The sequence below is a fragment of the Narcine bancroftii genome, chromosome 2, assembly GCF_036971445.1.
Source record: "Narcine bancroftii isolate sNarBan1 chromosome 2, sNarBan1.hap1, whole genome shotgun sequence".
Classification (NCBI taxonomy): domain Eukaryota; kingdom Metazoa; phylum Chordata; class Chondrichthyes; order Torpediniformes; family Narcinidae; genus Narcine; species Narcine bancroftii.
The window spans coordinates 186,054,317-186,069,718 of NC_091470.1; the positions used below are offsets into that span (position 1 = coordinate 186,054,317).

At 50.7% G+C, this 15,402-nt stretch overlaps 1 protein-coding gene across 1 annotated transcript in view; it reads left to right on the forward strand.

Moving 5' to 3' along the window:
* Positions 1-15,402, forward strand: part of LOC138753014 (tenascin-X-like) — a 161,621-nt gene that overhangs the window by 129,004 nt on the left and 17,215 nt on the right. Inside the window, exons 65-68 of the mRNA XM_069915608.1 lie at positions 1,795-1,917; positions 2,791-2,934; positions 3,721-3,840; positions 4,936-5,079. Of these exons, the coding sequence (XP_069771709.1) occupies positions 1,795-1,917; positions 2,791-2,934; positions 3,721-3,840; positions 4,936-5,079 (531 nt within the window). The remainder of the gene's footprint in view (positions 1-1,794; positions 1,918-2,790; positions 2,935-3,720; positions 3,841-4,935; positions 5,080-15,402) is intronic.

Here is a 15,402-nt window from a genome sequence, read left to right on the forward strand (position 1 = left end):
TACTTAGAGTAACTGGGGGGACATCCAAAGGAAATCTATTCCCACAGGTGAAAAATTTTAAACTTGAAATTTTAAAATTGGTAATTTTTTTTAATTTAAATTTAGACATACAGCCGGTATCAGGCCCTTCTGGCCCATGAGCCATCCAATTTACACCCACTAACACACCCCTTGGTACGTTTTTGAAGGGTCGGGGTGGGGTGGGGGGGGAACCAGAGTATCCAGAGGAAATCCACGCAGACACGGAGAGAACATACTGTGACACTTTAAAACAGATCTTATTTGAAATACTGGAACTCTGCCTCATGCTAGACATGTCGGGGCAAAGAGCTTTGTTCAAGTGACCACTAATGGATTGTTGTTTACAAAAGGCAACAGATGAAAGAGTTTGTCGGAGCCACTTATGTCTGGACCTGTGGTAAGAGGGTTTTGTGCTTTTGCAAGCAGAGGGAGTCAAACAGGCTTTCTCTCTGAGAGAGTGAGAGAGAGAGATACAGAGATCACTTGATAGTGTTATAGCCAGCAGAAGTAGCTGAGACTGGAGCAGGACAAGCTGGCAAGCTTGTTGAAAGCCCCATTTTGGAAGATGGCCTGGTCAAAGCCCTTGTGGTTTATGCAAGAGGAAAGGACAGGAATAAGAGAAACAAGAAGGAACTCTGTGGTGACATGAAAGAAAGAGGTTATCATCTGGAGAACCCTGAAGGGGCAAGTTTCATCAGCAAGACACTGAAGTGGCTGATGGAAGTAAATGTACCACAAATCTCTCTCTGAAAACCAACAAGAACCCTCCTGAGCAGTAACCATTTACCTTTCAAGCACCAAAGCCAGGTGAACCTTGTAAATATTAAATTCTGTGCACAGTTCAAGGATTGCCTGCAACCAGTGATCTTGGCAGAATGAGAAGTGAGATTTGACTGTGAACCAAATAACTTTTCTGAACTTACACACACATTACACGTGTGCTTAGAATTAAAAGGGAGTTAAGTTAGGTTAGTTAAGTTAATAGTGATAAGTTAAAGTTTGATTCTATTTTCATGTTTAAAGATCATTAAAAGCAACTTTTATTTAAGTAACCATTTGTCTTGGTGAATATCTATTGCTGCTTGGTTTTGGGGTCCTCTGGGCTCATAACAGTACAAATTCCCTACAGACAGCACTGGATTTCAACTGGGTCACTGGCACTGTAATAGCATTGCGCTAACCGTGCTGCCCAACGTTAATCATGTCACCCATATATAATCAACATTTCGGGCCTGAGGTATGAGCCAAAAGCAGCCGTGCGCCTGAATAAAAAGGCTGGAGGAGGAGGGAAGAAGAGGCAGGGAGAGGAACACAGGCCGACAGGCTAAAGGTGAACATGGATGGGAGGGCAGGAATTGATTGGGGGAGGGGGTTGGCTCTGTGAATGCAGAGCAGGAGGAGACAGAGAGAAAGGGAACAAGGAAAAGAGAGAGAGAGAGAGAGAGAGAGACAGAGCTGAATGAAAGGAGACATGGAGATAGGGGAAGAGAGAGACAGAGGAATAGGAAGGAGTGGCTAATGGAAACCAGAGGTCGATGTCAATGGAGGGTAAAGGAGAAATAAGCTGAATAGTGCTGTGGGAGGGTAGCTCTGAAAGGAGAGGGAAGTGGGTGGGGAATGGGAGGATGGGGAAAAGAGACTCGGGGAGGGGTTTAACATTAATTCCATCTGGTTGAAGAATACCCAGGTAGAATATAAGGTGTCACCCCTCCGATTTGCACTCGTCAGTGTGTGAATGATTGGAATGAAGGGTTTGTAATGTTGTTTTGCCAGCTGGGGTGAGCCAGAGGGAGCTGAGGTTCACAGATATCAATGACACTTCGGTCACCATCAGCTGGGCTGCAGGTTCGGACCCCGTGGACACCTACAAGATCTTCTATGTCCCGATGAAGCGAGGTAAGAGGGCTGGGGGGGGAACTCGTCGGAACATTCCTCCTGTTTCCTTGGAGCACAGGAAGAGAGCGGGTCGGAGCCCTTCAGGTTCCAAAGCCGCTGAAGTCGATGACCTTTAACCCTGTCCTGTCTTTAAATGAACTCTTGTCCCAGACTCTCAGTATGTGTGCTTATGCATGTGAGACCTTTGACCTTCCCCAGTTCACCCACAATCTTTCGCTGTCCGCCACTTCAGTGTTAATTAACCTGACAATTTACAATGACCAAAGGGAGTCACACACCCTGACCTTTAACCCCGGGTGCTTTGGTGACTTTAACTTGTCCAACGTGAGCACAACCTCTGCCCCTAAACAGCGTAACCGTGACCTCGCACCCTGCCCACTATTTGTTGTGATCTCTGACTCAGCCCTTTGTGAGTCGTGACCGCTCACCCTTCCACCATGAGCTGTGACCTCTCCGTGTCCATGACCTCTCACCATCCCCAGCGTGTACCATGACCTCTGATCTTTCCCGCTGAGTGCCGACCTATCCCTGCCCACTGAGTACAGCTGTGACCCATCTCTGACCCATCTCGCTGAGTGCCATCACCTCTGACCCATCTTGCTGAGTGCCGCAGCCTCTGACCCTGCCCACCATGTTCGTGACTCCTCACCCTGTCTGACAAGTGCCGTGACCTCAGAGCCTTCCCGTCAAGTGCCATAACCTCTCATCCTTCCTGCTGTGTGGCCATGACCTCTCACCCTGCCTGTTGAGCACTGTGACCTCTGACCCTGGCCACCAAGGGGCTACGACCTCTAACCCTGCCTACCGAGTGCCAGAACCTCTGTTCTTAACCACCGAGTGCCATAACCTCTGACCCGTTCTGTGTTTGACCAGGTGAACCACGGAGCAGGAGTGTGAATGGGAGAAGGACCAACATCACGTTGAGCAGCCTGGTGCCCGGCACCCAGTATGAGGTCAACCTGGTGCCCGTACGGGGCCAGAGGGAGAGGCCCCCCATCGTAGGCGGATTCACCACCGGTGAGGGTCACGGTGGGGACTAAAGGGAGCAACAGGAAGGATCCACAGTAGGAGTCTGCAGGAGAGGCCTGCAAGAGGGGATCTGCAGGAGGGGTTTGAGAAGGGGGTCTGCCAAGGGATCAACAGGGGTGGTCTGCAGGAGAGGTCTGCAGAGGCGTCTGCAGGACCACAGCTGAGCAAGGTGTGTAATCTGATCCCCTGACCAATCCCCACCACACACGGACCTCCACCCTGACTCCTGCACACTCCACCCTGACCCCCCCACCCCCAACCTGACCACCCTCCCTGACCCCACACACCCACCCTGACCTTCACCCTGACCCTTCACCCTGATCCCTCCCACCATGACCCCAGACCCTAACTCTCCCTCCCTGACTCCCCACATCCTGATCCCCCCCACCCTGACCCCCCATCCTGACTCCCACACACCCTGACCCCCACTCACCCCACCCTTACCCCCACACTCCCCCTGCCTCACTCCACACACTGCCCTTTACACCCTGTGTTCTCTCCCTACTCAGCCCTTGCACCTTCCCTATCTCTGCCAAGCCCATGACCTGACCCAACGGCCCCAACCCTGCCTCCCTCTCTTCCCCCATCCCCCAGCTCCACCTCCTCCCCCATCCTTTCTGACAAACAATCTGGCTCAGGCACGAGCTGAAGGGCAGGCTTCCATACTACTCCACGCGGCTGAGACCAGACCTGTGCAGGGGTAGGTTCCAGTCCCCCAATGGCTATCTATGCAAGTAACCTCCTGCCACTGTTTCCCCCCACCCTCTCCTCTAGCCCCAGATTCACCATCTCATCTAAAGGCCATCAACATCTCAGAGACAAAGGCCCTCCTGGTGTGGAGACCAGCGACTGCACCCATTGACCACTATGTCATCAGCTATAAAGCAGAAGGAGGTGAGTGGGGGGTTACTTACAGAGTGCACTTAAGTTCAAAAAGGTTCACAGGTTTCTTTTAGTGTCGTAATCATATTTTTAAAATGTTATATTCAGGAGAAATTCAGCAGGTCAAACAGCATCCTTTATCCAGCAAAGATAAAGATACATAACCAACATTTCAGGCTTGAGCCCTTCATTAGGGTATGAGCACAATGTAGACAGGGTCCCGGACAAAATGGTGGGGTGAGAGGCAGAGGGTGGAGAATGGTCCCACAGGCAAGGTAATAGATGGATAAGGGAGGGAGGGCACAGCAGCGAACAGGGGGGAGGGGGGAATGGCTGTGAATGGAGAGGGAAAGGGGCGGAGAGCTGGAGGAACGGAGGGATGGGGATGAGAAGGAGTACGGGGCATGGGTTGGCAGGAACCAGAGAAGTCGACGTTGAGGCCATCCAGCTGGAAGGTGTCCAGACAGAAGAGTAGGCATTGTTCCTCCAATTTACGAGAAGCCCTGTGCTGGCAGTGCATGAGGCCATGGACAGACATGTCAGCGTGGGAGTGGGGTGCAGAATTGAAAGGCCATTGGGCAACCCCTGCAGACAGTGCGAAGGTGCTCAGCAAAGCGATCTCCCAGTCTGCATCCACACTCTCGGTCTATGCTATATAAAGCACACTGTTTAACCTGCTGAGTTTGTCCAGCTTTGTGTTTATACTTCATCTTTTGCCCACCATAAGATAAAAAAAGAGTCACCATGAACATTCCCTGAAGTCCCTAACAATAGGGGAAAGAAGCAAAAGAGAGACCCTTCAGAGACATTGAGTGTCCGTAGATTCGCCAACGGCGCTGCCTCTTTAAAGTGGGGGTGGAGGTGGGGGAAGATTTAGGTGGGAATTCTTTTCACTCAGAAGGTGGTCCATATCTGGAATGAGCTGCCAGGGTAAGTAGTAGACACCATTCTGACAGATCTCTGGGTAAGAGGGACTTGGAGGGTTAGGGACCAAATATAGCTGTTGGATTCGCCTTGACCAGCATGGGGTAGTTGGGCCGAATGGCTGTATGATTGACTCCCTTGGGACCGCGAAATATTCTGAGTCCTTTTCTTTCCCTCTCGCAGTTCCTGCTGTCAATAAGACTGTCTCCAGTGACAGTGTCCAACAGCAGCTCGAGGGGCTGCATGCAAACACCGCGTACACAGCCGTGATCTACAGCGTACAGGGCGGGCGAAGAAGCTCGGATCTCACAATCAGCTTCACCACAGGTAAGTCAGGCAGGAAGAGGACAGACCCAGACATAACTGAACCCATGTTCCACACACGCCTCCCCTACCCTGTCCCTGTGCGCAGCTCGGCATCCCAGTCACTGATCTACACAAGAAGCAGCAGTGAGGGACCTTGCTCCATCAGGTCACCTCCTTTTACGGAGTTTCAGTATATTGGCAAATTTCCACAGAAGTGCGGGGGAAAGTGGGCTGATGGGCTACATCTCAGCCTGGTGTGGGGGCACTAATACCCCTAAGCGCAAAGCCCTCCAAAAGGTAGTGGTCACAATGCAGGACATCACAATCAAAACCATCCCCACCATCTATGGGGAACGCTGCTGTCGGAGAGCAGCAGCGATCATCAGGGATCCACACCACCCAGCACACGCTGTGTTCTTGCTGCTGCCGTCAGGAAAGAGGTCTAGGGCCCACAAGACTTGCACCCTCCAGATTCAGGTACAGCTGCTACCCCTCCACCATCAGACACCTCAGCGAAAAACTTCATCGGGGACTCGTTTAAATGTAGACATTCAGCACAGTAAGCAGGTCCGTGCTGCCCAATGAACCTACAACACCCCAGTACATTTCAAAGGGTGGGAGGAAACCGGAGCCCCCGGAGGAAATCCACGCAGATATGGGGAGAATGTACAAACTCCTTACAGTCATCACGGGATTCAAACCCCAGTCCCGATCGTTGGCGCTGTGACAGTGTTGCGCTAACCACTGCACCAACATGCTGCCCCAAACTCTTATTTTGCACATTCTTCATTATTGAATATTTATTTTCTGTATTGATAACATTTCTTTATTTTCTTGAGTAGAGTTTTTTTTTCCCTCGTACTGCCGCTAAGTAGAAACCCTGCCTGGCCCACCAGAAAAAGAATTTCTGGGTTGTGTGATGCCGTGCATGTACTCTGCCAATAAATCTGAACTTTGAACTATAATTTCACCCTGACCGAACTTCGCTGGCCGCTATTATTCCTCTGTAGACCCAAAGTGTAGTCTGTAGTCTTGGATATGTTCAGGAACTCGGTGACGGCGAATTCCGAGATTCCCCAGCACCCAAGAGAAAGGGCCCATCTTTTTACCAGCGTACCCAACTTTTAGATTTCCCACCACTGAGAACCTTCTGCTCAGAAGCCCAGCACCCCCCCCCCCCACCACCTCCACCAATATTCCCTCTAATCTTTTAGTGTTGTTATGAACTAACCAACCCCCATTAATATTAACACCAGAACAGCAATGGAAGATTCGCCAGACAAATCCAAAATGATAGTTTTTATTAAACTATTAACCACATAACAGTTCTCACTTAACTCTCAACTGATTTAACTGTTCAAACCCCACTATGCGCGAATGTAATTGTATAAATGTGTGTGTATGTGTGTGTCCAAACTATTTCAGTTTAGACTTGAATCTGAAAAGTTAGTTTTTAAGGCCCAGTATTTTAAAGTCTGGTTGAACCTGAAGGTTTGTTAAATTGTGGTTCAGAAGTGATTCTGAAACATTATTCTTTAAATTGTTGCTTAGGACAGTAATGGAGTGTTTGTTAACACTGATTCAGTCCTTAGACTGTTCAAACTCACAAATCTTGTGGAGTCGATTTCCCAGGAAAAGATTTCTTCTTAAACTCTCGCACTTGTTTTCTTCACTCCCCCTTCCCTTCTTGAGAGTTCTGGATTTATTTTTCCCACAGTGAGGCTGCCTCCTTTATTTCTTAAAAGAGCTGCTGAGAAGTGGTCTCCCTTTTGAAATCCTCTTATTTCTGTAGTTCCCCATTTCTTAGGAGTCACAAAGCAGCACCTACTCTGGTTACAGTAGTTCAACCCTCCATTTCCCAAGGGTCTAACGCCGCTGTTCCCACTACTATGATATAGGACAGTCCGGTCTCTCCCTCTCTTTCTCAAGATCTTACTCCTGTGTGTGCCACGGGGTCTTGCCTTCTCAAAAGCCTACACCCCTTCTGATTCAAAATGACAATATCTGTAATTTGTAGTTCTCCAAATCAGGCGACATTTACATCATCAGTGAGGTCAGTTCCAATTCTTTGAAATCAATGTGACCGTTTACTGGAATCTTAAATACCTGTTAGCAACAGCTTCTTGGAGATGTGCGATCTTCATACATCTGGCTTGTAGATGTCACGACTCCAAAAGCTGAATATCACTTCTGAATGTATTGTATGGGTGTGTGTAACCCCATTCCAAACCCATTACATTACTTAAGACATATTTATGAAATATCGCTTAACCTAACTATAACTCTTCATGCAGAGGCATTATAGTGTGCGCAAAAATCTTATGTGGTGCACATTTTTCACCTGTGGCTGAAGTCTGTGCACCCTGAATGCTTGTACAGATGTAAACTTGAAATTGTTTCAAGATCATTTTGGCACAGTCCACCTCTCATGCCTAATAAAACTGTATTGACATGTTTTAATATAATACAAGTAGGATCACATTCGACAAAGTAACTGATATAGTTACGATATAGCTCTAGTTTGAACGAGGTATTAACCTTTGGTGCACACATTAATTTCCTTTGTGCGCTGGTTCCAAAACGTGTGCAATGCAGGCATGCACACAGATTAGAGGGAAAAGTGCACCCCACTAATCCTTTCTGGTTTCAATGAGATCATCTCCCATAAATCTGCATCAGTGAACCTTTCAGAGCCAACTAGTTCATTCCAGGAATCACCCTCATGAATCTCCTCTGCTTCGCCTCCAGTGAAAGTGCCTTCCTCTTTCAATTAGACCAGAGAACTGTATTCACGTTCAAATTTATAATCACACACACACACACACACACACACACACACACACACACACACACACACACACACACACACCCCTACACACACCCTGACACATACACACACCCTACACACGCTCTACATACACACACTCTACACACACACACTCTACACAAACACACCCTACACACACACACCCTACACACACACACCCCCCCTGACACACGTATGCACACACAAACACCCTATACACATACACCCTACACACACACACCCTACACACACACACACACCCTACACATACACACACACCTTATACACACACATGCTTACACACACCCCTACACACACACACATACCCCTACATACACACACATAACCCTACATACACACACACCCACCCATAACCCCCTACACACACACACACATGCACCTTATACACATGCACCTTATACACACACATGCTTACACACACCCCTACACACACACACATACACACATACCCCTACATACACACACATAACCCTACATACACACACACCCTATATACACACACACACGCATGCTTGTGCACCTTATACAAACACACCCTACACACACACACACACACATACACACACGCACGCACGCACACACACAGTGGCATCACTAAGGTTGGTTTCATCTCCCCCGCCCCCCACCCCTCATGGGCTGAGTGTACAAGTGTACCAAGCATAGTTAAAACAGGTGTGTCCTCCTTGTATGACCAGGGTGATGGCGGGACTGAGCAGAGGGTGGGGCATGGTCTTAGCCTCTGACCAGAGGTTCAAAGAGTGAATAAGCACCAAGTTTTATCCTTGTAGGTATACTGATATATGTAAGCTTGGCTGATGAGAAATGTTTTTGTTGTTATAACTAACGACAGGGATATTTTTATAAAAAATAATGAATTTCTGCTGGAACACTGCAGTCATTTTGGCATCACTCTCTCTGATGGTTTCACCCGGCGCAGTCCGCTCCCCCCCCCCCCACAGTGATGCTACTGCACACACAGTCACACAGACAAATTACTAATCACATATGTAGGTAAAGATTTAATATAAAATAAATACATTTAAATATTGTAGAGCTCGTCGAAAGAACCAAAGACTTGTTGATCCAAACCAAGGCTTTTATTAGCAAAAGACCGGAGCTCTTCACAGGTGGCCGACCAGTCCGGAATGATCCGACCTGGCTAGGGACACAACCCTTTAAGGCCCAAACAATAGGTGTGGCTTAGCTCTCAGCCAATCGCTGTAAGCACAGTCTAGATACAGTAACTATATACACTATGTACATTGGTGATAGATCTGTACTATCACATTCACCCCTTCTTGGAGAATTGACCCGGGGAAAAAAAAAAACAAAAACGAGGGAGAGAATGAAAAGGGGTAGGTCAAGGACTGTAGCGGTCAGGGGGTCTGACCATCCGGCGTGACCGCCGTGGTGCCGGGATTGGGGTCGCTGGAGTGGTGTCACCAGCGGGCTCATCGGGTGCGACTGCTCCGTCGCTCAATTCCCCAGTCGTTTTGTCGGCAGGGTGGCCCGAGTCATTGGGGTGCTGTTGGTCCTTCTGTTGCGGCACGGGGCCTGGAGCATAAGGAGTTGGGGGGTTTGCTGGGTCTACCGCGTCCTGAGCTAGGTCCCGCACCGAAACAGTGTCCTCCCGCCCGTCTGGGAACTCCACGTATGCGTAATGTGGGTTCGCGTGGAGTAGAGTCACTCGGTCGACCAAGGGGTCATTCTTTGAGTGCCGGACGTGGCGTCGCAAAAGGACGGGGCCAGGGACGGTGAGCCATGCCGGTACAGTGGTTCCCGATTCGGATTTCCTCGGGAAAAGGAACATCCTTTCGTGGGGGGTGGCATTTGTTGCAGTACATAGGAGGGAGCGGATGGAGTGTAAGGCACTAGTGAGAACCTCCTGCCAGTGAGAGGTGGGGAGACCTTTAGACCGGAGAGCCAGTGTAACCGCTCTCCATATGGTGGCATTCTCCCTCTCGACCTGGCCATTACCGCGTGGGTTATAGCTCGTGGTCCTGCTTGAAGCAATGCCACACTCCAGAAGGTACTGTTGCAGCTCTGAACTCATGAATGAGGACCCCCTATCACTGTGGATGGAATTGGGGTACCCGAAGATGGTGAAAATACTGTGAAGGGCCTGTATCACTGAGGTGGCAGTGGTGTCTGGGCAGGCCACAGCGAATGGGAAGCGGGAGTATTCGTCGATGGCCGTAAGGATGTAGGTATTACGGTTGGTCGACGGTAGGGGTCCCTTAAAGTCTACGCTAAGACGCTCGAAGGGGCGGGTGGCTTTGATGACGTGGGAGTTATCCGGACGGAAGAAGTGGGGCTTGCATTCGGCGCACACCGAACAGGCTCGGGTCATGGAGCGGATCTCCTCAATTGTGTAGGGTAAGTTGCGCGCCTTGACAAAGTGAGCAAACCTAGTGACCCCTGGATGACAGAGCGCCTCATGGAGTTTCCGTAGTCTGTCCATCTGTATGCTGGCGCACGTCCCCCTGGAGAGCGCGTCAGGCGGGTCGTTGAGCTTACCAGGCCGGTACAGGATGTCATAGTTAAAGGTGGAGAGTTCGATTCTCCATCTGGCGATTTTGTCGTTTTTTATCTTACCACGCTGGGTGTTGCTGAACATGAAGGAGACCGCGCGTTGATCAGTCAACAGTGTAAAGCGCCTCCCAGCGAGGTAATGTCTCCAACGACGTACCGCTTCAACTATGGCCTGGGCCTCCTTCTCGATCGAGGAGTGTCTACTCTCCGGACCCTGGAGGGTTCTGGAGAAGAAGGCTACAGGCCGACCGGCCTGGTTCAAGGTGGCTGCCAGGGCGAAGTCGGATGCATCGCTCTCGACTTGAAACGGGACAGACTCATCGATCGCGTGCAGCGTCGCAGCAGCGATGTCAGATTTGATTCGATCGAAAGCCGCTGTGGCTTCGGTCGAGAGGGGAAAAGAGGTGGTCTTGATAAGAGGACGTGCCTTGTCGGCGTAGTTTGGAACCCATTGTGCGTAATAAGAGAAAAGGCCCAGGCAGCGTTTGAGAGCTTTCTGGGTATGTGGGGGGGGTAAGTCCATTAAGGGACGCATGCGGTCAGGATCTGGCATGACTATCCCGTTTTCCACCACACAACCTAGAATAGCGAGTCGTGTGGTCCGGAAAACACACTTGTCCAAATTGTAAGTCAGGTTTAGCTGACGGGCAGTTTGAAGAAATTTGTCTAGGTTGGCGTCATGGTCCTGCATGTCGTGGCCGCAGATGGTGATATTGTCCAGATACGGGAAGGTAGCGGTTAGCCCGTTCTGGTCCACCATCCTGTCCATTTCCCGCTGGAAGACCGCGACACCATTTGTGACCCCGAATGGTACCCTGAGAAATTGATATAGCCGCCCATTCGCTTCAAAGGCCGTGAATGGTCGGTCCTCGCAGCGGATCGGGAGCTGGTGGTAGGCCGAACGTAGGTCAATAGTGGAGAAAATGCGGTACTGGGCGATCTGGTTCACCACATCCGTGATGCGTGGCAGGGGGTACGCATCCAGGAGTGTGAAGCGGTTAATGGTCTGGCTGTAGTCGACCACCATCCGTAGTTTTTCCCCATTCTTGACAACCACCACCTGGGCTCTCCAGGGGCTTGAACTGGGTTCGATGATGCCCTCATCCAGCAATCTACGCACCTCACTCCTAATGAATTGCCTGTTTTCGTAACTATATTGCCGACTTTTGGTGGCCACAGGCTTCCAGCCAGGGGTGAGGTTTGCGAAGAGTGCTGGCGGGGCAATCCGGAGTGTGGAAAGGCCGCAGGATTGGCCCCGGGGCACGGGGGCGGGTTGCTCGGGTGCTTCGGGAGTGGGGCGATGGCGATGGCAGACCGAGAGGGGGGCGTGGGGTCCCCCAAAGTGTAGGGACACCGTTTGGAACTGACACTGGAAGTCTAATCCCAGCAACACTGGGGCGCACAATTGGGGAAGGACGAATAATTTAAAGTGGGTGACCGTCACGCCCTGTACTTCCAGCGTGGCGATGCAATACCCCTTTATCCCAGTCGAGTGCGACCTCGTCGCTAATGAGATCCTCTGGGTAGTGGGGATAATGTCAAGTCCCCAACGGAGGGCCAGATCTGGCTGGATAAAACTGTCAGTTGACCCAGAGTCAAATAAGCAATTGGTGTAGTGTCCATGCACTTTAATCAGTTCCATTGCTCTGGTGAGGGGATGAGAGCATTGCTGGTTTAATGTTATTGAAGCAGTTGACAGGCGAGTTTTGCGCGATGATGTCACGCAACGGGATGACGTCACGCAACGGGATGACGTAGTCAACGCTCGAGGAGCAGGTTGGAGAACCTCCCGGAAGTGCTGTTGTGGCGGGTGAATGGTAAGTAGTGGGGTTTGTAGTTGCTCGTGATCGGTGGTCGGGCCCTGGCGGTCGTCAGCGATGGACGCTAGGGTGAGCACCTGGTTGGCCGCGGGGGTGGCTGCGGCGGCGGTAGCGTCGGCCCCGGGGGTGTCTGTGGCGGCGGCGGCAGCAGCGGTAGCGTCGGCCCCGGGGGTGTCCGTGGCGGCGGCAGCAGCGGCGGTAGCGTCGGCCCCGGGGGTGTCCGTGGCGGCGGCAGCAGCGGCGGTAGCGTCGGCCCCGGGGGTGTCCGTGGCGGCGGCAGCAGCGGCGGTAGCGTCGGCCCCGGGGGTGTCCGTGGCGGCGGCAGCAGCGGCGGTAGCGTCGGCCCCGGGGGTGTCCGTGGCGGTGGCAGCAGCGGCGGTAGCGTCGGCCCCGGGGGTGACTGTGGCGGCGGCAGCAGCGGCGGGCGAGAGGCAGGCCATCACCATGGTTGCGACGGTGGGTTGCCCCTTCCGGGTTCGGCGTCTCCGTGACGTCAGGCGTTGCCGTGCAGGGGAGCCCTCGCTCTCATTGGACGAGAGCTCTGGGGAAGAAGAGTTTGAATGGGATAGTGGCGGTTGGGCTTCACACGAGGCACTGTGTTTGCTGGCGGCCATTTTAGACCTACAGACTGCAGCAAAGTGGCCGTTTTTAAGGCACTTCTGGCACCTGGCTTTTCTTGCTGGGCACTGGGATCTGCTGTGCTTGTTCCTCCCGCAGAAATAACATTTCGGGTTCGCACGGGGCAGGGTAGCAGCAGCCGACAGGCCGTCAGGGGTAGGGTAGAAGGGCACTTTACTCACATCAGAACGAGGGGTCCAGTCCCTAGAGAGCTCGGTGGACTTTAAGGCTGCATCCTCCATTGTGATTGCAATCCGGGCCACGTCCTCTAGTTTTTCTACCCCTTGTTCGAGCAAGCGCAGCCTCACTTCATTCGATCGGAGCCCAGCCACATAGGCATCCCGGACGAGGTCGCTAGTGATCTCGGCAGCAGTTTTGTCCACACAGTTACAGTCCTTGCCCAATGCCTTTAGTACTTGTAAATATGCCCTGCTGGACTCACCGGGCTGTTGTTTCCTCGACGCAAGCATGAGCCGGGCATGAACTCTGTTCACCGGTTGATCATACAGTCCTTTCAGTACCTTTATGGCTGCGGTGTAAGTAGTCTCATCCTGGATGTTCTCGTAGACTCTCAAGGACACCATAGACAGCAATGCTGTTAGACGCTGGTTATCCTCCTCCACCTGAATGAATCTCAGGAAGTTTTCAAAGTTCAGCAGCCAGAAGTTAAAGGCTTTGAAGGCTGTAGCTGACTGTGGGTCGATATCAAGTTTTTCTGGCCGAGTTAAACGCTCCATCCCTTTCAAAAAAAATTCCTTTTGCTAATAAAATTGTAGAGCTCGTCGAAAGAACCAAAGACTTGTTGATCCAAACCAAGGCTTTTATTAGCAAAAGACCGGAGCTCTTCACAGGTGGCCGACCAGTCCGGAATGATCCGACCTGGCTAGGGACACAACCCTTTAAGGCCCAAACAATAGGTGTGGCTTAGCTCTCAGCCAATCGCTGTAAGCACAGTCTAGATACAGTAACTATATACACTATGTACATTGGTGATAGATCTGTACTATCACAACACACAGTCACACAGACAAATTACTAATCACATATGTAGGTAAAGATTTAATATAAAATAAATACATTTAAATATTTTGACATTTATAAGAGGTTACAGGACACTGTTCATCAATCTTACTCCCTGTGGGAAGAAGCTATTCCCCAGCCTGGCCGTCCTGATTTTGATGCTCCTGAACCTCCTTCCTGGTGATGGGGGGGGGGGGGGGTGGTTCACAGATATTGTGTGCTGGATGGAAAGGGTCTTCTGTAATTTTTTTGAGCCCGATTTAAAGCAACGCTCCCGGTGAACATCGTCGATAGAGGAAAGGAAGACCCCAGTGATCCCTATCAGCCATTTTGATGATCCTCTGTATTAATATCCAGTCTGATGGTTTGCAGCTCCACCTGTGATCTCACCAAAACCTTAGCTTCTCCAGTGTTGTTCCGGTGCTGTCAGATGAGATGTTAAGCTGTCCCGCTCTTTGGGTTGTTGCCAAGGATCCCACGTCCTACCTTTTTGACAAGAAGGCAAACCCCCTCCTGGTGCCTTGGAGGCAGCAACAATGGGTCGGCCTACAAGGCGGGAGGCTAGCGAAATAGAGTGAGAGTAACAACCTGAGTCTCAACGCAGACCAAGACAAAGGAGATTATTGTGGACTTCAGGTGGACGAAGGTCGACTAATCTCCACTCTTGGAGAGAGGGCAGAGCACAAAATTCCTTGGTGTGCATATAAAGGATGACCTATCCTGGACCCACAACACTTCTTTGTTAGTCAGGAAGGTGCAGCAGCGCCTACACTTCCTCAGGAGGTTGAGGAGGGGCAAGGTGACCGGGCACCATCTTGACCATCTTTCACAGGAGGACCATTGGGAGAGATCACTGGGGTCTCCATTTCCTCTCTAGACAATGTTCACTGGGACTGTTGCTTAAAGAGGGCTCAAAGAATTACAGAGACCCTTTCCATTCAGCACACAGTATCTTTGACCCACTACCATCAAGGAGTTCAGATCTATGGTCAGAGAACATGTATGATATCACATACAACCCTGAGATTCTTTATCCTGCTGTGGGCCACACAGAATCTCTACTTAGCAGTATTGCCCAAAAAAAACTGTGCACATGAAAAGATACACATAAAAAAGGGAGAAATGTTAACAAGAAGGAAGTATGAACTGCAATCCAAAAAAAAATGATGTGCAAAGTCCTTACATGAGTCTCTGATTGAGTTTGTTGGTGGAGGGGGAGCAGCTGTTCCTAAACCTGGTGGGTGTGAGTCTTGTGGCACCGACACCTCTTTCCTGATGGCAGCAGCGAGAAAAGAGCGTGCGCTGAGTGGTGAGGGTCTTTGATGATGAGGTACAGGAGCATTGAAATCTGGAAGGCCAGGCTGGGGAAGAGCTTCTTCTAGTGACTGAGTAAATCAGCCCAAAATATTGATAGATATTTATTTAAAATTATATCTTTGTGTATTGTGTGTGTGTGTGTGTGTGTGTGTGTGTGTGTGTGTGTGTGTGTGTGTGTGCGTGCGTGCATGTGTGTGCGATATGTTTGTG